General features: G+C 42.9%; 1 protein-coding gene across 1 annotated transcript; it reads right to left on the bottom strand.

Annotated features, from left to right (window-relative positions):
• Window positions 1–6589: 6589 nt before the first annotated feature.
• Window positions 6590–21907, bottom strand: LOC118368715 (phospholipase A-2-activating protein-like). Its single transcript, XM_035753038.2, has 14 exons — window positions 21660–21907; window positions 20916–21109; window positions 20543–20643; window positions 20244–20364; window positions 19537–19704; window positions 17513–17648; window positions 17108–17277; window positions 10752–10903; window positions 10315–10534; window positions 9977–10042; window positions 9820–9891; window positions 9552–9659; window positions 9161–9328; window positions 6590–7308 (listed from the first exon to the last, which is right to left on the bottom strand). Exons 1-14 carry the CDS (start codon window positions 21806–21808, stop codon window positions 6734–6736), a joined length of 2400 nt encoding a protein of 799 aa, XP_035608931.1. The 5' UTR covers window positions 21809–21907; the 3' UTR covers window positions 6590–6733.
• Window positions 21908–21946: the final 39 nt, after the last annotated feature.

Raw genomic sequence — 21946 nt, forward strand, 5'->3', positions numbered from 1 at the left:
TCCCAGTAACAGCGTTCCAGTCAGTCCCTAACACCTGTGCAGGGCGCTCAAGACATGGTTGCATTTCTCCCCGGGTGACTATTCTCTCCTCAGACAGCAAGAGCTCTCTGTGTGCCGTGTTTTGGTCCAGTGTCAGCTCACAGGCATCTAATAGGAATGACAGACGAGAAATTAAGAAATACAAATATTTCTATTCATATCCATTTAAATGATATATACTTATCAAAAATATAAACATGCAACAATTAACATTTTTACTGTTACAGTTCATATAAGGAAATCAGTCAATTGAAATAAATTCATTAGGCCCTAATTTGTGGATTTCACATGTGGGCCTGAGAGGGCATAGGTCCACGCCAGGCCCAATGAATTAGAATGAGTTTTTCCCCCACGAAAGGGCTTTATTACAGACGGAAATACTTCTCAGTTTCATCAGCTGTCCGGGTGGCTGGTCTCGGGTGATACCACCGGTGAAGAAGCCAGATGTGTACTGCTGTGTTTACACGTTGGATTTACTGCTAAATTCTCTAAAATGACGTTGGAAGCGGCTTATGGTAGAGAAATTAGTATTAAATTCTCTGACAAAAGCTCTGGTGGACATTCCTGCAGTCAGCATGCCAATTGCACGCTCCCTAAAAACTTGAGATGTCTGTGGTGACCTTTATTGTCCCCAGCACAAGGTGTACCTGTGTAATGATCATGTTGTTTAATCAGTTTCTTGATGTGGGTGTATTATCTTGGCACGGAGAAATGCTCACTAATTGGGAGGTAAACAAATTTGTGCACCAAATCTGAGAAACTTTTTGTGCTTATGGAACATTTCTGGGATTTTTTATTTCAGCTCATGAAACATGGGACCAAAACTTTACATGTTGCGTTTATATTTGTTTTCATAATTTAGGCTTATTAATCAGAACATTCTTGATTTACAGTTCTTCAGGCCAGCTTTTAACCAGCATTCTGCATCATGTTCAACACCTAAAGAAGAAGCAGAAGATTAGATAGTTTGAGTGATATACACAATCTACAGTCCCTTCATAGCCATAGCGTGCCTGTGTGCAGACAGGCCACACAATTGTCACACTGACAGCATAGATTAGTTATAATGGTTTCTACGTTTGTAGTTACCAGATGGTCTATGTTTCCTACCTGAGTTTCCCAAGATTATAGAGTGGGTCCTCTAGTAAAGTAGAGAGCAGTTTCACTCCTAGGTTGTTGTAGCTCAATTCCAGTTCTTTCAGGAATGAGGGGTTTGACTTCAGAGCAGAGGCCAGAGAAGCACAGCCTTCCATCGTGACTCCACTCCATTTGATTGGTGTATCTTGTGTTGCTCGTCTCCTGGATGCTATCTCAATCTGTCTCGCCTCATGCTCACTTCCACCCTCTGATGTACAGCTCTGTGTAGATGTTACTGAGAAGAGTTTGGTTCCCCTGCTTAGCTCTTCCCTCAAATACATATTGGCTTCTTTTCTTCAGATTGGCTTTTTGTTTCCTTTGGCACACTGCTAGCTCTCCTAAAAAAAACTAATAACCCAGAAAATAATGTTATTAATCTGACATGAAATCTGTGACAATGGTTCTTTATCACTTTCTGTGAATTTTGTATGATTGCATGACTCCTTTACACAGTTTCCTTGGTGTCCACATCACCAACAAACTATCATGGTCCAAACACACCAAGACAGCTGTGCACGACAAAGCCTATTCCCCCTTAGGAGACTGAAAAGATTTGGTATGGGTCCTCAGATCCTCAAAGTTACAGCTGCACCATCGAGAGCATCCCGACTGGTTGCATCACTGCCTGGTACGACAACTGCTCGGCTTCCGACCCCAAGGCACTACAGAGGGTAGTGCATAGGGCTCGGTACATCACTGTGGCCAAGCTTCCTGCCATCCAGGATCTCTATACCAGGTGGTGTCAGAGGAAGGCCCTAAGAATTGTCAACGACTCAGCCACTCTAGTCATAGACTGTTCTCTCTGCTACCGCACGGCAAGTGGTACCGGAGCGCCAAGTCTAGGTCCAAAAGACTTCTTAATAGCTTCTACCCCCAAGCCATGAGACTCCAAAACAGCAAATCAAATGGCTACACAGACTATTTGCATTGTCCCCCTCCCTATTTTACGCTGCTGCTAATCTGTTTAATATCTATGCATAGTCACTTTAATAACTCTAACTACATGTACAGTTGAAGTTGGAAGTTTACATACTGTAGCCAAATACATTAACTCAGTTTTTCACAATTCCTGACATTAAAATTATTTATTAAACACTTTATTTAAAAATGTGAAATGTCAGAATAATAATAGAGAATGATTTATGTCAGCTTTTATCACATTCCCAGTGGGTCAGAAGTTTACATACTCAATTAGTATTTGGTAGCATTGCCTTTAAATTGTTTAACTTGGGTCAAACATTTCGGGTAGCCTTCCACAAGCTTCCCACAATAAGTTGGATTAATTTTGGTCCATTCCTCCTGACAGAGCTGGTGTAACTGAGTCAGGTTTATAGGCCTCCTTGATCGCCCACGCGTTTTCACTTCTGCCCATACATTCTCTATGGGATTGAGGTCAGGGCTTTGTGATGGCCACTCCAATACCTTGACTTTTGTCTTTAAGCCATTTTGCCACAACTTTGGTAGCTTGCAAGCCTCCCTTTTTTTCCTCCAAACATAACTATGGTCATTATGGCCAAACAGTTTTATTTTTATTTCATCAGACCAGAGGACATTTCTTACGATCTTTTCATGTGCAGCAAACCAGGACCCCAGGTTATGTCGATATACACTGTGGATATAGATACTTTTCTATCTGTGTCTCTGTATCTCACAAGGTCCTTTGCTGCTGTTCCTGGGATGTATGCTTGGTGTCACTGTCCATTTGGAAGACCCATTTGATCTTTGTCCCCATGTGCAGTTGCAAACCATAGGCTGGCTTTTTTAATGGCGGTTTTGGAGCAGTGGCTTCTTCCTGGCTGAGCGGCCTTTCAGGTTATGTCGATATAGGACTCGTTTTACTGTGGATATAGATACTTTTCTATCTGTGTCCTCCAGTATCTTCACAAGGTCCTTTGCTGCTGCTGGGATTTTGACTTCCTGACTGATGTCTTTGAGATGTTGCGTGGTCCCATGGTGTTTATCCACAGGTTCACGTTTGGAAATTGCTCCAAATGGTCTACAATTTGTTTTCTGAGCCTTTTACCAGAAGCTGAGTTTAAAGCCATGACATCATTTTCTTCTAAAGCCATGACATCATTTTCTGGAATTTTCCAAGCAGTTTAAAGGCACAGTCAACTTAGTGTATGTAAACGTCTGACCCACTGGAATTGTGATACAGTGATTAATTCACTGTAAACAATTGCTGAAAAAATTACTTGTGTCATGCACAAAGTAGATGTCCTAACTGACTTGCCAAAACTATATTTTGTTAACAAGAAATTTGTGGAGTGGTTGAAAAACGAGTTAATGACTCCGACCTAAGTGTATGTAAACTTCCAACTTCACTGCCTTCAGAATGTATTCACATCCTTTGATTTATTACACATTTTGTTGAGTTACAGCCTGAATACATTTTTTGGCTGAAAAAAGTTCAGGAGTAAAAATTTGCATGGTCTCACTGTGTGCAGTAGTGTTTAATTACTTGTCAGTGAATCTGTTTGAAATTCACTGCTCGACTGAGGGACCTTAAAATGATCTGTGTGGATGTGAGGATACAGAGATCAAGGTCCCTCAGTCGAGCAGTGAATCTCAAACAGATTCACTGACAAAGACCAGGGAGGTTTTCTAATGCCTAGCAAAGGGCAACCTATTGATAGATGGCTCTTAATAATATCCCTTTGATCATGGTGAAGTTATTAGTTACACTTTGGATGGTGTATCAATATACCCAGTCACTACAAAGATACAGGTGTCCTTCCTAACTCAGTTGCCGGAGAGGAAGGAAACCACTCAGGGATTTCACGAGGCCAATGGTGACTTAACCAGTTAGAGTTTAATGACTGTGATAGGAGAAAACAACTAAAAACAGAACAGTGTAGTTACTCCACAATGTTAACCTAATTGACAGTGAAAGGAAAGCTTGTACAGAACAAAAAATATTCTAAAACATGCATCAAGGCAACACTGCAAAAAAATGTGGCAAAGCAATTCACATTTTATCTTGAATAAAGTGTGTATATTTGATTTGCCCTAAACATATTACGGACTACCACTCCCCATATTTTCAAGCAGTGGTGGTTGCATCATGTTATGGGTATGCTTGTAATCGTTAAGGACTGGGGAGTTTTCAGGATGAAACAAGAAATGGAATGGAGCTAAGCAAAGGCAAAATCATACAGGAAAACAAAGAACACAGTGAATGTTCCTGAATGGCCGAGTTAGTCTTGACTGAAAACTACTTGAATATCTATGGCAAGACCTAAAAATGGTTGTCTAGCAATGATCAACAACCAATTTGACAGAGCTTGAATCATTTTAAAAGAATAATGGGCAAATGTTGCACAATCCAGGTGTGGAAAGATCTTAGAGACTTACCCAGAAAGATTCATATTTAGGCTTTAACACAACAAAATGTGGAACAAGTCAATGGGTATGAATACATTCAAGACACTATGTATACTGAACAAAAATAGATGCAACCATTTCAAAGATATTACTAAGTTCATATAAGGAAATCAGTAAATTGAAATCCATTAATTAGGCCCTAATCTACAGATATCAAGACTGGGATTACAGACATGCATCCGTTGGTAACAGAAACCCTAAATAAAAGTATGGGCGTAGATCAGAAAACCAGTCAGTATCTGGTGTAACCCCCATTTGCCTCGTGCAGCGCAACACATCTCCTTCCCATAGAGTTCATCAGGCTGTTGATTGTGGCCTGTTGAATGTTGTCCCACTCTTCTTCAATGGCTCTGTGAAGTTGCTGGATATTGGCGGGAACTGGAGCATGCTGTTGTACACGTCTATCAAAAGCATCCCAAACATGCTCAATGGGTGACATGTCTGAGTATGCAGGACATATTCAGCTTCCAGGAATTGTGTACAGATTCTTGCAACATGGGGCCATGCATTATCATGCTGAAACACGAGGTTATGGCAGCGGATGAATGGTATGACAATGGGCCTCAGGATTTTGTCACGGTATCTCTGTACATTCAAATTGAAATCGATCAAATGCAATTGTGTTTGTTGTGGGGCACTCTGTTCACAACGTTGACATCAACAAACCGCCCACGTGATGCCAAACGTGGTCTGCGGTTGTCAGGCTGGTTGAGCGTATTGCCAAATTCCCTAAAACAACGTAGGAGGCAACTTAGGGTAGAGAAATGAACATTCAATTCTCTGTCAAAAGCTCTGGTGGACATTTCCTGCAGTCTGTATGCCAATTGCACGCTCCCTCAAAATTTGAGATAGCTGTGGTAGTGTTGACAAAACGGAGCAATTTAGAGTGCCCTTTTATTTATCCTAGCACAAGGTGCACCGACTCCAGTGCCGGGCTGGCCACCGGCAGACACTGGGCCTTGGCTTCCAAGCCGGCGTAGTTGAGAACGAGTCGCGAGGGCGATGTGAATGTTCTTGTTGCAAACAGAGCAGTGGTCGGCGGCGTGGGACAGGACAGCCTCTCGTTGGGCCAATAGGAAGGCCCGGCCTCCCTGCCATTGTGTTGTCCAATCTCATAAAAACATTTTAGAAAAAGACTCAGGGTCATTATCATCGCACGGTGAGGTATTGAAAACAGGGGTGCCAATAATTTGAATGATTTCTTTTTAAACATTTTCTCTGAGCAATTGTGTATAAAATATAAATTTCCCATGTTTTGGTTGCATACAATATAGCTCAGTATTTGTATTATTTATTTTATAGTCCTTTTTGCTCATTTTATCAAGGGTGGCAATCATTTTTGACCTGACTGTTGATGTATCAGTACATAGTGAACTCAAAGTATTGGGACAGTGACACACTTCTGGTTGTTTAGGTTCTGTAATCCAGCACTTTGCATTTGAAATATAATACGAGGTCCTTTCCTTCCCAAAAATGCTAACCTCCCGTTATTGTAATGGTTAGCATGTCTTGGGGGTATGATATGTGTCTCTAACAAAGATATTCAGTGATATCTGGCCCCAGAACTGCCACAATATTTATAAAGGTCACTGTGGTTAGTGGGCGATTTCTTTCACCTGTAAACATCCAGGATTCCATATGGTCTTGTCAGCTGATCCAGACAGCATGAGGCCTTGTTCAAGTAATATGACCACCGCCCACACTGCTGCTGTGTGTCCCTACAATACAAAGAGCACAACTTGCCATGGTCACTCACCTAGGTTGTGTTCAGTAGGGAGAAAAAGTTTAAACTTATCCAAAAGGTTTTGCTACAGTGAGCCCTACTGAACATAACCCAGATCAAAGTTAGAAAAGTCACATTATCTGTAAGGTCATGAGCCAGTAAGTAGTGTTCCAAACGTCAGAGTACATACACACTGTGCATATACATGACATGGACAGTTTCAAAGCATTAGAAATGTCTCATTTCACTATTTTTACTTTCTCACCAACTCCATTTATAATTAATAAAGACAAATCAGGCTTCATGAAAGATCCAATTTGTACATATGTTTATTGCAGCACATGCAATCCAATAGTCTCAAAAGTCAATTAAACACTTGAACAGAGACTAGTAATAATATAAGGAGAGGAAAAGGGGAAACCCGTGTGTTTTAAGTCACAGGAAATCAGATCACTGCAGTTCTTTTAAAACCAGCTGGCAGCACTCGCCGACCTTGGCCGGGTCGGTGACCGAGGTGTACTTGGCGATCTGTGACATGACCCCCAGTGACTTGGCCAGGTCCTGGGCTGTCTGGTCAGAGGCCACTGTGGTCCCCAGAGCCACCAGGAGCCTGAACACTGCCTCCTTGTCCTGCACCGACTCCAGTGCCGCGCTGGCCACCGACAGGCACTGGGCCTTGGCCTCCAGGTCGGGCTGGCCGTGGAGTGAGCCAGCGTAGTTGAGAACGAGAGTCGCGAGGGCGATGTGAATGTTCTTGTTGCAAACAGAGCAGAGGTCGGCGGCGTGGGACAGGACAGCCTCCCGTTGGGCCAATAGGAGGGCCCGGCCTCGCCAGCCACTGAAGCAGTTGCACAGTGTCCGCAATGCCAGCATCTGATTGGCTGGCCGACCCTGAGGCTTCATCAGGCTCAGCAGGTGGTTGCAGAGCGCCACGCCATCATCCGCGTCGCCACCGCACAGGCTGTCGTTGACCTGCGGGTGGCGCACTGCCAGCCGCAGGATGTCCAGGACAGGGAAGACTATGTCTGCAGGACAGGCGAGAACAGGTGATCACAGCTCAATGAAAATGGTACATTACCATAATGTGCAAAGGTTTCACATACTTGAAAAGGCCAATAAGGGCCTTTTATTCTAAAAACAATAAAATGCTTATCAGGACTTCAGAGGGTAAAGTGCAAGAGTGGGCAATACCAGTGCTGGGGGCTTGCAGTCCACTCCAACACACCTGACCATAATTGCTTGACTATCTATATTGAACAACAATATAAAAGCAAAATGCAACAATTATAAAAGATTTTTATTGAGTTACAGTTCAAATAAGGAAATCAGTCAATTGAAATGAATTCAATAGGCTCTAATCTACAGACTTCACATGACTGGGCAAGAGCGCTGCATGGTCAATGCTGCACATAAATCCACTAGCGTTCCATAATTAAACTATCAGTTTTTTTAACCCCTTTTTCTCCCCACGTTCGTGGTATCCAATTGGTAGTTACAGCCTTGTCTCATAGCTGCAACTCACGTACAAACTCGGGAGACGCGAAGGTCGAGAGCTGTGCTTCCTCCGAAACGCAACCCAACCAAGCTGCACTGCTTCTTGACACAATGCCCTCTTAACCCGGATGCCAGCCGCACCAATGTGTCGGAGGAAACACTGTACAAATGGCGACAGTGTCGGCGTGCACTGCACATGCCCCACCATAGGAGTCGCTAGTGCGCGATGGGACAAGGACATCTCTGCCAGCCAAACCCTCCCCTAACCCGGACGAAGCTGGGCCAATTGTGCGCTGCCCTATGTGTCTCCCGGTCACGGCCAGCTGCGACAAAGCCTGTAGCTATACAGTCTGATAATACAAGTGATGGTATAGACCTACATCTGCTTGTTTTTTGCGCAACAGTATCTTAATCAAATGCGCAAAGCAAGAATATGTTAACTACATGAAGTTCTAAGATATACCTAAAGATTATAGGGCCCTATTGGAAACACTTGTCAACATTTTGGTTCCTACCCTGTCACAATAACTACAGTTGAAACTGGGATTCATCCACGAAGAGCACACTTCTCCAGCATGCCAGTGGCCATCGAAGGTAAGCATTTGCCCACTGAAGCCGAACTACAGTCAGGTCAAGACCTTGGTGAGGACGACGAGCATGCAGATGAGCTTCCCTGAGACGGTTTCTGACAGTTTGTGCAGTAATTCTTTGGTTGTGCAAACCCACAGTTTCATCAGCTTTCCTGGTGGCTCGTCTCAGATGATCCCGCAGGTGAAAAGGATGGATCTGTAGGTCCTGGGCTGGTGTGGTCCGCGGTTGGACATACTGCCAAAAATTACATTTCAGGTGGCTTATGGTAGAGAAATTAACATTAACTTCTCTGGCAACAGCTCTGGTGGACATTCCTGCAGTCAGTATGCCAATTGCACACTCCCTCAAAACTTGAGACATCTGTGGCATTGTTTTGTGTGACAAAACTGCACATTTAAGTGGACATTTATTGTCCCCCGCACAAGGTGCACCCGTGTAATGATCATGCTGTTAAATGAGCTTCTTGATATGCCACACCTGTCAGGTGGATGGATTATCTTGGCAAAGGAGAAGTGCTCACTAACAGGGATGTAAACACATTTGTACACAACATTTTAGAAATAATATTTTTGTGCAAATAGAACATTTCTGGGATCTTTTATTTTAGCTCATGAAACATGGCACCAACACTTTACATGTTGCGTTTATATTTTTGTTCAGTATAAATCAGTTTGCTAGTGACTGGAAGCAAAAGCCTGCACACATTGCGGCTCGCCAGGATCAGAATTGCCCACCTCTGTACTGGTCTAGTGGGATAAACCCAAATCCTGCCCAAGATGTGCGTTAGCCTACCTTCTGGCCAGTGGGAGGTCTTCCAGAGCAGGCTGATCTGCTCTGTGGTGGGCTGCTCTGTGGCGCAGGGGTTACAGACAGACACCAGCAGTTTCTCCAGGCTGTCCAGGACCTCCTCAGACAGCCTGTATTCCCCAGGGGCCCCACCATTCAGCTCCTTCAGCTTGGCTGGTGAAAAGGCAAAGTTATTATAAAGAGATGCCATTGAGAATGAAACAGACACTTTATAATACCCAGTATGTATTTACTGTAGTAAGGTTTCCATATGGCTATCCACATTATTTCAGTTCAGCGACAGTGCTGGTTGATCAGTTTTGTACGCTGGATAAGTAGACACTGATTATTACTGCTTGTAAAGTATCAAAAAAATCATGTTTTGTTCAGTGGTTACCCATTATCTGTGTGGCGTTAGCCTGCTCGAAGGTCACACCGTCCGTTTTTGGAAAGTAGATGTTTGTGGAGGTCTGCCTCGAGGCAGCCGAGGAGTAGGCACCCTCACCTGGGAAGACAAGAGGGGGGGTAGAAGTGTTAGTCCTACCCCTTTTGCAGTGATATTGGGTTGTCTTTTACATGTCATTTTTGGGGTAAAAACACATTTGAGTGTTTATGCAACCTCCGATTAAACCCTTGACGTTGAAGGAGTTGCTATAGTGACTAACCTGTGAAGGGGTCTGCCACGCCCACCGGAGCCCCTGTAGGAGTCCCCGATCCTGGGATGTACCGCCCAGTGCCTGGGGAAAACGTCATAACAAATGTATTAGAACAGCATGTCCTCAAACTGAAATGTACAAGAAAAGTATATTTGTGTTTATTTACCTGTGAAGGGGTCAGCCCCAAAGCCTGCTCTGTTGTCAGCAGCTCCAGGAATGTATCGGCCTGAGCCTAATGGTGAACATGATAAAAGCAGGGTGAAAATAGTTAGTGTGGTATTCTAAACTCAATTTGAATTTCCATGACCTGTCTATTTCAAATATTATGGTAACTTTGATCACTGTGTGTTAGAAAAAGGAACAATCACCCTATAGACTGAAAATGGCCAGTCGGCCCTACCAGTGAATGGGTTAATACTACTAGGCTGGGCCGGTGTGTGTTAACAATCTAAAAATGTAATGTAGCAGCCAATATATAGTATGAAGATGGTTCAGTGGCCCTACCAGTGAATGGGTCAGCAGCGCTGGGCGCGGCGGCTCCCAAGGTGTGTCCTTTGGTGTTTTCGATGATGAAGTTGGCCACCTGGTCCAGGAACATGGGGCTGAGCTCGTTCTTCTGCAGGAAGTTGTGGGCTGTCAGCCAGGGGTCGTCTGTCACGTTGTAGGGCAGCTTCATGGACGGGCCACCCTCGTTGATGTCGATGGTGAAGACAAAGTCGTACTCCTGGAAAATCATTCAGAAGATGGCTTGGACCTGTGTTGAGAGATTCACTGTGTGACAGCTCGCTTCAGTTAAGTGTAGATGAAATCACTTGTGAATAATGTGCCTTGCGTCTGTACATTGGACATTGATTTTATTTTAGCACAGTGTACAATCATTTCCCTCTGAGGAAAATTATCTATCGTTATCACCATTCACCCAACGTTGGGGTGCACCTCACCTTCCCCTCATAGTTGACTTTCTTGGAGGTCTGCTGGTTGGACCCTCCCACCACATCTCCAATCTTCATCCAGCGGCTGTCAGCCACGCTCCACTGGTAGGCCTCCACGTTCTGGCCCTCTTTGATAAGCCGTGTCTGGCCGTCCCGGTTCCCTGGGAGAGACAAACGGGCATCTTAATGTGTAATCATACTCTCTGCATTACAATACAACAAGGATGTTATCTGAATTACTCCACTTTCATGTGCATCTGTGGTTTTTAGTTGTGCAGGTTTTACTAAAGCTCGACGATGAATGATCAACTTTTTTGACCATTCAAGTAAGATGTCAGTGACCATGGACTGTAGGTGCAAAAAACTATAATATCCAAAGAGTGATTCTGTGCATGTAATGTCTTTATAGTTTATATTAATTGAATATATACAGTCAGGTCCACAGTTATTGGCACCCTCAATAAAGAAAAGCAAAATATACTATAAATTAAATACAAATACTGAGTATATTGTATGCATTTTTGGGGGGGTGGAAATGACATTTTATACTCATTCAGTTGCTCAGCAAAAGAGTGTTTACTTTTTTCTCAAAAAGACAGGGGTCAAATTATTGGCACCCCTGTTTTCAATACATCACCTTGCAAGGATAACAATAATAGGATTGGCAAGGATCTTACACCATTCCTTCATACAAAATCTTTCCAGATCCTTGATATCCTTCATCTGCACTTATAGACTACCACAGGTTTTCAAATGGGGTTTAAGTCAGAAGACAGATTGCCATGGCAAAATGTTGATATTGTGGTCAATGAACCATTTCTTTGTGGATTTTGTTGTGTGCTTGGTATTATTGTCTTGCTGGAAGATCCACTTGCGGCCCAGTTTCAGCCTCCTGGCAGAGGCAACCAGGTTTTTGTCAAAACTCTCCTGGTACTGGGTAAAGTTCATGATGATGTTGACCTTAACAAGGGCCCCAGGACCAGTGGAAGCAAAATAACCCCATACATTCAAAGATCCAGCACCGTATGTCACAGTAGGAATGGGGTTCTTATCTGCTTATGCATCTTTTTCGATGCAAAGCCCACCACTGGTGTGTGTGGCCAAAGAGCTGTATGCCATCTGACCATAGCGCAGGTTCCAATCCAAGTGCCAATGCCGTTTTGAAAACTCCAGGCATAGGCTCTTACGTTAGTTTGATGACATGAAAATAGAACTCCAGAAAGCAAGCGAAGAAGGTTCAGCCTGTCCGGAAGCAAGACATCGGTGTCTGCGATGTGGCTGGCTGTCCTTTTATAATCTGATTGTCTGTAGGCCCTGCCACATCTGTCTCGTGTCTTGAGTCGTTGAACTGGGACTTAACTTTGGCCCTATACCGACGTTTAGCCTGCTTGATGCTTTGCGGAGGGAATAACTACACTGTAGTTTTGCGCAAATGCTCCCATACATCCACAACTTCTGGTTGGGGTAGGTTTTAATAGTCACAGTAGGTAAAACATCTATGCACATCCTGATAAACTCATTCACCATATTGGTATATGTGTCAATATTATTTCCTCACCCATCTACACACAATACCCCAAAATATAGTTTTAGAAATGTTTGCAAATTAAATGCATAAAATAAACTATTTACACCACTGAGTCAATACTTTGTAGAAGCACCTTTGGCAGCAATTGCAGCTGTGAGTCTTTCTGGGTAAGTCTTTAAGAGTTTTCCACACATGGATTGTGCAACATTTGCCCATTCTTTTAAAAATGCTTCAAGCTCTTTCAAATTGGTTGTTGATCATTGCTAGACAACCATTTTTCAGTCTTGCCATAGATTTAAGTAGATTTCAGTCAAGAATTCTCGGTCACTCAGGAATATTCACTGTCTTCTTGGTAAGCAACTCCAGTGTATGTTTGGCCTTGTGTTTTTGCCTGTGCTTAGCTCCATTCCATTTATTTTTTTAATCCTGAAAAACTCCCCAGTCCTTAATGATTACAAGCATACACATAACATGATGCAGCCACCACTATGCTTGAAAGTGGTATGCTTGAGTGGTACTCAGTAATATGTTTGGGGCAAATCAAATCTAACAACACTTTCTATTCAGGACAAAAATTGAATTGCCAAATTTTTCACAGTGTTACTTTAGTGCCTTGATGCATGTTTTGGAATATTTATTTTTGTACAGGGTTCCTTTTCACTGCCAATTAGGTTAGTATTGTGAATTAACTACAACGTTGTTCCATCCTCGGTTTTCTCCTATCACATTAAACCCTGGAACTGTTTTAAAGTGAAATCCCGAAGAGGTTTCCTTCCTCTTCGGCAACTGAGTTAGGAAAAACGCTTGTATCTTTGTTATGACTGGGTGTATTGATACACCATCCAAAGTCTAATAACTTCACCATGATCAAAGGGATATTCAATGTCAGGTATTAATTTAAAAAAAAAACAATCTACCAATAGGTGCCCTTCTTTGCGAGGCATTAGAAAACCTCCCTGGTCTTTGTCAGGGTTTCTGTGTTTGAAATTCACTGCTCGACTGAAGGACCTTAGAGATAATTGTATGTGTGGATACAGAGATGAGGTAGTCATTGAACAATCATGTTAAACACTTATTGCAGACAAAGTGAGTCCATGACATTTTTACTCCTGGACTTATTTAGGCAAAAAAAATGTATTCAGGCTCTTTGCTGTAACTCAACAAAATGTGAATACTTTCTGAAGGCACTGTAGCTATTTGTATTATTTAATTAAATATTTTTTGCTTATCTTTATCAACGGTGCCAATAATTTTGGACCCGACTGTAAATATTAATACATACAGTCGTGGCCAAAAGTTGAGAATGACAAAAATATTAATTTTCACAAAGTCTGCCTCAGTTTGTATGATGGCAATTTGCAAATATTCCAGAATGTTATGAATAGTGACCAGATGAATTGCAATTAATTGCAAAGTCCCTCTTCGCTATGCAAATGAACTGAATCCCCCAAAAACATTTCCACTGCATTTCAGCCCGGCCACAAAAGAACCAGCTGACATCATGTCAGTGATTCTTTCGTTAACACAAGTGTGAGTGTTGACGAGGACAAGGCTGGAGATCACTCTGTCATGCTGATTGAGTTCGAATTACAGACTGGAAGCTTCAAAAGGAGGGTGGTGCTTGGAATAATGATTCTTCCTCTGTCAACCATGGTTACCTGTAAGGAAACACGTACCATCATCATTGCTTTAAACATAAAGGGCTTCACAGGCAAGGATAGTGCTGACAGTAAGATTGCACCTAAATCAACCATTTGTCGCATCATCAAGAACTTCAAGGAGAGCGGTTCAATTGTTGTGAAGAAGGCGCTCAATAAAGTCCAGCAAGCGCCAGGACCATCTCCTAAAGTTGATTCAGCTGCGGGATCGGGGCACCACCAGTACAGAGCTTGCTCAGGAATGGCAGCAGGCAGGCGTGAGTGCATCTGCACGCACAGTGAGGCGAAAACTTTGAGGATGGCTTGGTGTCAAGAAGGGCAGCAAAGAAGCCACTTCTCTCCAGGAAAAACATCAGGGACAGAGTAATATTCTGCAAAAGGTACAGGGATTGGACTGCGGCAAAGTCATTTTCTCTGATGAATCCCCTTTCCAATTGTTTGGGGCATCCAGAAAAAAGCTTGTCCGGAGAAGAGAAGGTGAGCGCTACCATCGGTCCCGTGTCATGGCAACAGTAAAGCATCCTAAGACCATTCATGTGTGGGGTTGCTTCTCAGCCAAGGGAGTGGGCTCACTCACGATTTTGCCTAAGACAGAGCCATGAATAAAGAATGGTACCAACACATCCTCCGAGAGCATCTTCTCCCAATCATCCAGGAACAGTTTGGTAATGAACAATGCCTTTTCCAGCATGATGGAGCACCTTGTTATAAGGCAAAAGTGATAAATAATTAAGTGGCTCGGGGAACAAAAGATCGATATTTGGGTCCATGGCCAGGAAACTCCCCAGACCGTAATCCCATTGAGAACTTGTGGTCATCAATCCTCAAGAGGCGGGTGTACAAACAAAAACCCATAAATTCTGACAAACTCCAAGCACTAATTATGCAAGAATGGACTGCCATCAGTCAGGATGTGGCCAGAAGTTAATTGACAGCATGCCAGTGAGGATTGCAGAGTTCTTGAAAAAAAAGGTCAACACTGCAAATATTGACTCTTTGCATCAACTTCATGTAATTTGACACTTATGAAATGCTTGTCATTATACTTCAGTATTCCATAGTAACTAAATTCTGACAAAAATATCTAAAGACACTGATGCAGCAAACTTTGAAAATAAATAAATAAATTCTCAACTTTTGGCCATGACTGTACATTGTAGAGGTCGACCGATTAATCGGAACGGCCGATTAATTAGGGCCAATTTCAAGTTTTCATAACAATTGGAAATCGGTATTTTTGGACACCGATTTTGCGGATTATTATTTATTTTTTTACACCTTTATTTAATCTTTATTTAACTATGCAAGTCAGTTAAGAACACATTCTTATTTTCAATAAAGGCCTTAACTGCCTCCTTCAGGGGCAGAACAACCGATTTTCACCTTGTCAGCTCAGGGGAGCCAATCTTGCAACCTTACAGTTAACTAGTCCAACGCAATAACGACCTGCCTCTTGTTGCACTCTACAAGGAGACTGCCTGTAACGCGAATGCAGTAAGCCAAAGTAAGTTGCTAGCTAGCATTAAACTTATCTTTAAAAAAACAATCAATCATAATCACTAGTTAACTACACATGGTTGATGATATTACTAGATATTATCTAGTGTGTCCTGCGTTGCGTATAATCTGACTGATCATACACGCATACAAGTATCTAAGTATCTGACTGAGCAGTGATCGGCAGAAGCAGGCACGTAAACATTCATTCAAACAGCACTTTCGTGCCATTTGCCAGCAGCTCTTCGTTCTGCGTCAAGCATTGCGCTGTTTATGACTTCAAGCCTATCAACTCCCGAGATGAGGCTGGTGTAACCGAAGTGAAATGGCTAGCTAGTTAGCACTGCTTCGAGAGTGGCTGTTGTTGTTGTGTTCCTGGTTCGAGCCCAGGGAGGAGCGAGGAGAGGGACGGAAGCTATACTGTTACACTGGCAATACTAAAGTGCCTATAAGAACATCCAATAGTCAAAGGTTAATGAAATACAAATGGTAGAGGGAAATAGTCCTACAATTTCTATAATAACTACAACCTAAAACTTCTTACCTGGGAATATTGAAGACTTGTGTTAAAAGGAACCACCAGCTTTCATATGTTCTCAGCAAGGAACTGAAACGTTAGCTTTCTTACATAGCACATATTGCACTTTTACTTTCTTCTCCAACACGTTGTTTTTGCATTATTTAAACCAAATTGAACATGTTTCATTATTTACTTGAGGCTAAATTGATTTTATTGATGTATTATATTAAGTTAAAATAAGTGTTCATTCAGTATTGTTGTAATTGTCATTATTACAAATAAAATGTTTTAAATATTTAAAAAATAAAAATTGGCTGATTAATTGGTATCGGCGTTTTGGTCCTCCAATAATCGGTATCGGCGTTGAAAAATCATAATTGGTCGACCTCTAGTACATGGAGCTCAAAGAATTGGGACAGTGACACATTTGGTTTTTGTTATGGCTCTGTACTCCAGAACTTTGGATTTGGCACAAATATCATAACACCCCAAAAAAATGCTACCCTCCTCTGTTATTGTAATGGCGAGAGGTTAGCATGTCGTGGGGGTATGATATAAAAATGCTAACCTGCCCTGTTATTGTAATGCTGAGACGTTAGCATGTCTTGGGGGTATGATCTTTGTGCATCTGTAACTTTCTCACTCATCATTATTCACAATTCATTCAGGACTATCCATAATCATGGTAGCATCCACATTAATGTATTAGTGTTTAAAAAAAATATTAGATCCTTATTCACAATAACAGTGACTACAACATCACAATACATTATTTACCATTCATTTCACAAAATAATCTGAAACAACCAAAACAAACAGCTAATGCAGCCAACAAGTTTGTAGAGTCACAATCTTGATGTAATCATTGCATGTTAGGAATATGGGACCAAATACTAAACGTTGAACTACTGTAATACACAGGTGAATTTGTCCCAATATTGGGAGGACTATGTACAAAAAGTGCTGTAATTTCTAAACAGTTAACCTGATGTGGATGAAATTAAAGCTGACAGTCTGCACTTCAACCTCATTGTCATTGTATCATTTCAATGTACAGAGCCAAAACAACAACACATTTGTCACTGTCCCAATACCATTGGAGCTCACTGTATATAATGGAATGGAATAATGTAATAGAACATGCAGATACAAATTAATTTACCAGGCTCCTCGAGGTGCTCCCTTCCTGGAAGATCCTCCATCTTGATGTCCCCCAGGTCCCCTGTCTTGGGGTCGATGGTGGTCTTGGAGAGCTCATCCTCGAAGGCCTGGAGGTCCTGGGGACTAGCCATACGATCTTCCACCTCAGTGAACACTCGGATGAGGCCGTCACTGTAAGGCAAATAATACGACCGGTGACACAAAAGTAAGGTCATATCAGAAATATCGATCTCACCTCACTTTCAACTATGTTTACCCGCTGTGTGAAGCTAAAAGGAGGGAGGGGGCATCATGATATTGTATGAGCATACACCACAGAGGAGATTATTGTATTTGGTTTATCATTTCGGTGGAGTAGCAGTATTGGTGCCCATATGCCACAAAATAAATAGACAGTGGGGTTTACCTGGCGCCCACAGCTATATCCCCGTTAGGCAGGATGCAACAGCACCACACGGACTGGGCTGGGAGACGGATGGTCTGTTGGCAGTCGCCCTGCTTCCATATCCTCAAGGTCTGGTCCTCTCCTGTGCTTACGAAATCTGAGAAGGGAGGAGAGCACCAACCAATTGTCTAGAAAAATGTCTGACGGAAACATCAACACGGTAAATGTGCAAAGATAATACACTGCTCAAAAAATAAAGGGAACACTTAAACAAACACAATGTAACTCCAAGTCAATCACACTTCTGTGAAATCAAACTGTCCACTTAGGAAGCAACACTGATTGACAATACATTTCACATGCTGTTGTGCAAATGGAACAGACAACAGGTGGAAATTATAGAAAATTAGCAAGACACCCCCAATAAAGTTCTGCAGGTGGTGACCACAGACCACTTCTCAGTTCTTATGCTTCCTGGCTGATGTTTTGGTCCCTTTTGAATGCTGGCGGTGCTTTCACTCTAGTGGTAGCATGAGACGGAGTCTACAACACACACAAGTGGCTCAGGTAGTGCAGCTCATCCAGGATGACACATCAATGCGAGCTGTGGCAAGAAGGTTTGCTGTGTCTGTCAGCGTAGTGTCCAGAGCATGGAGACGCTACCAGGAGACAGGCCAGTACATCAGGAGACGTGGAGGAGGCCGTAGGAGGGCAACAACCCAGCAGCAGGACCGCTACCGCCACCTTTGTGCAAGGAGGAGCACTGCCAGAGCCCTGCAAAATGACCTGCAGCAGGCCACAAATGTGCATGTGTCTGCTCAAACGGTCAGAAACAGATTCCATGAGGGTGGTATGAGGGCCCGACGTCCACAGGTGGGGGTTGTGCTTGCAGCCCAACACTGTGCAGGACGTTTGGCATTTGCCAGAGAAGATTGCAATTTCGCCACTGGCGCCCTGTGCTCTTCACAGATGAAAGCAGGTTCACACTGAGCACGTGACAGAGTCTGGAGACGCCGTGGAGAACGTTCTGCTGCCTGCAACATCCTCCAGCATGATCGGTTTGGCGGTGGGTCAGTCATGGTGTGGGGTGGCATTTCTTTGGGAGGCCGCACAGCCCTCCATGTGCTCGCCAGAGGTAGCCTGACTGCCAATAGGTACCGAGATGAGATCCTCAGACCCCTTGTGAGACCATATGCTGGTGCAGTTGGCCCTGGGTTCCTCCTAATGCAAGACAATGCTAGACCTAATTTGGCTGGAGTGTGTCAGCAGTTCCTGCAAGAGGAAGGCATTGATGCTATGGACTGGCCCGCCCATTCCCCAAACCTGAATCCAATTGAGCACATCTGGGACATCATGTCTCGCTCCATCCACCAATGCCACGTTGCACCACAGACTGTCCAGGAGTTGGCGGATGCTTTAGTCCAGGTCTGGGAGGAGATCCCATAGGAGACCATCCGCTACCTCATCAGGAGCATGCCCAGGCGTTGTAGGGAGGTCATACAGGCACGTGGAGGCCACACACACTACTGAGCCTCATTTTGACTTGTTTTAAGGACATTACATCAAAGTTGGATCAGCCTGTGTAGTGTGGTTTTCCACTTTAATTTTGAGTGTCACTCCAAATCCAGACCTCCATGGGTTGATAAATTTAATTTCCATTGATAATTTGTGTGTGATTGTTGTCAGCACATTCAACTATGTAAAGAAAAAAGTATTTAACAATAATATTTTATTCATTCAGATCTAGGATGTGTTATTTTAGTGTTCCCTTTATTTTTTTGAGCAGTGTATTTTGTGTGCAGGAGTTCTTTTCGACTAGGAATTTTTTTTTAAAGACAAGCGGCCAATAACAATACAAAAGGTTCTGTTTACAAATTATACACAACTACATTTAAGTAGGAGTAGATCAGCCTATAGATTACAATACACCTGGACGGATAACTAAAACTATGAATCACCAACAGATTGTCACGCTTTCCTAGGGCAAAGTGTTTCCACAAACAGGGCACTAGTAGATTCTCAGGGTTCAGTCGTCCATACTGTACCTTGTCCATTGGGGAAAACGGCCAGGCTGTAGATGTAGTTGGTATGGCTGTAGTACACTTGCACACATTCTCCAGTCACCAGCCATCTCCTGATAGTGGCGTCGTTGCTACAGGACAAGAATTCCAGGTCGCTGACCACCGCTAGCCCCCTGACACAGTCCTCATGACCTGGGATAGACAAGGACATTTAGTGATGTCTGTCCCAAGAAATGCCACAATATTTATAGGGGGCAACGTGGGTAGTGGGTGTGTGATGAAAAATGTTATGTTTGTGCTTTTCTAATAACACATTTCTGTGTTCATGCAAGTGCCTGATTGAACATGCCTGGGAGGAACCCTCACTATCAGTATCTGCAATTTGGCAGTACGCCCAGAGCATTGTTTTTAGAACGGAAAGGGATATTTCAGTTTGAAGGTCTCAGCTTGGAGAGAAGAAGCCTTGCGAGGTATTGGTCGGTCACATGCATGAACCAAACGTTAGTGATGAATAATGAATAAGCTCTATCATGCAAATATAACTTGTGTGTGTAAGCAGTATATGAGATATCTAACAGAACTGCCCTGACGGAGGTCGCTTCAGACCGGTACTTTATGAATCTAAGTTTGACTGCGACCTCCAGCTTGCTGTTAATAAATAATTATTAATTTAAGATTGACATCGAGTGTCCCTGTGTAGAATTTCCACGACAGGTGCATTAATCTCTCACCTGTAAACGTCTTCTCACAACGTCCAGCCTTCCACAGCTTGATGGTCTTGTCAGCTGATCCAGACAGCATGAGGCCTTGTTCAGGTAATATGACCACCGCCCAAACTGCTGCTGTGTGTCCCTAACAATACAAAGAGCACAACTTGCCATGGTCACTCACCTGGGTTGTGTTTAGCAGGGAGAAAACTATTTCAGATTTATCCAATTAGAACATAGATTTTCATTTTATGTTGCAAAATGTTTTGCTACTGAACATGACCCTGATCAAAAACACTATAGACAAATCTCAGATACTTTACCTGTAAGGTCATCATGCACTTCTCGTTGAGCCAGACTTTTGCTGTGGTGTCCCAAGAGCCACTCAGTAGTGTTCCAAACTTCCCAGAGGACAGTGCACACACTGTGGACATACGTAACATGGACAGTTTCTACTTCTAAACAAGTTGGTATTTTAAGTAGTCAAGTTGAGTTAGTTGTTCCACAATGATGAATTACATTTACATTTCAGTCATTTAGCAGAAGCTCTTATACAGAGCACTTACAGGAAAAATTAGGATTAAGTGCCTTGCTCAAGGCATATCAACATGTTTTTTTCACTTAGTTGGCTCGATACTGGCCACACGCTCTTTCTTACCTGCTAGGCTACCTGCATCAACAGTATATCAACTATACCTGTGTTTTTGTGTCCCTTGAGTGTGAACAATGGTTGTGGTTGGTCCAGTGTGAAAACACAGATGTTGTGGTCGTTTCCACCTGTGGCTATGAGTCCCCGAGGATATGTGTCGCTGGGAGCGATTATGCATACACAGGATACGAAGTTCTCATGGCCTGTCATACAATGCATTTCTGTGAAACCCCTGTCTGGGCTGTAGAGAGAATAGCGACACAGAACATATGCTATTTAAAGTTAAACTGGACTACATTGAAAACACAGAGCAGGACAACAGCAACAATGTGGTTTCATATCTAGTCATTCTGAACAGTCTGGCTTCTTTCAGTGACTAGCTTTATATAAAAGCTTACTGTTAGCTATACAACTACTTGCCATATGGCCTAGAGAAACCTTGTGCGCATATATTATCATTCAAAGTTTAGAAAGCTTGTGTCACGTTTTTGTCCCGTACAGTTTGTGTGGCAATGTTATTAATGGGGGGGAAATATCAGAAACCACACGTCCAGACCATAGTGTGGTTTGGTTGCACATTTCAGTTGAGTGAATGACAACGCTAATTATGTTAGCTAGCTAGTATGCTTTAGTAGACTTGTTGGTTTGCCTTGAAATTATGGTTATGGTATATTGAGAGGGGCATCGATATATGTGTGGCTAAGGGTTGCTAAATGATTATCTTTACAACATTAAAATGGTAAGACAAACATAGTCATTTGATCTAAGCTAAATTAGCTAAATAGCGGTACCTTGAGTTTGGTACCCAGACCCTTCCGGTTCGGTCTCTGGAAACAGACGTAAAGGCTCCGTCAGGGAAAAAAGCAACTGCAAGACCTCTAACATCCATTTCATGGCCAGGTATGGAGCAGCTTAGTTTATATGAGTTAGGTGATGCCATTGTATCACCAATATCACAATGTTGTAATCGTAACTTCTAAAGAGAAAAGAGGCACCCCTTGTCAAGACGAAATCGTCCGGTTAAGTAAAGCGGAAGTAGTAAGGAAAATTAACCTTGACCTCAGATCGCATGCTGGGA

This window comes from Oncorhynchus keta, chromosome 35 (assembly GCF_023373465.1).
Source record: "Oncorhynchus keta strain PuntledgeMale-10-30-2019 chromosome 35, Oket_V2, whole genome shotgun sequence".
Lineage (NCBI taxonomy): Eukaryota > Metazoa > Chordata > Actinopteri > Salmoniformes > Salmonidae > Oncorhynchus > Oncorhynchus keta.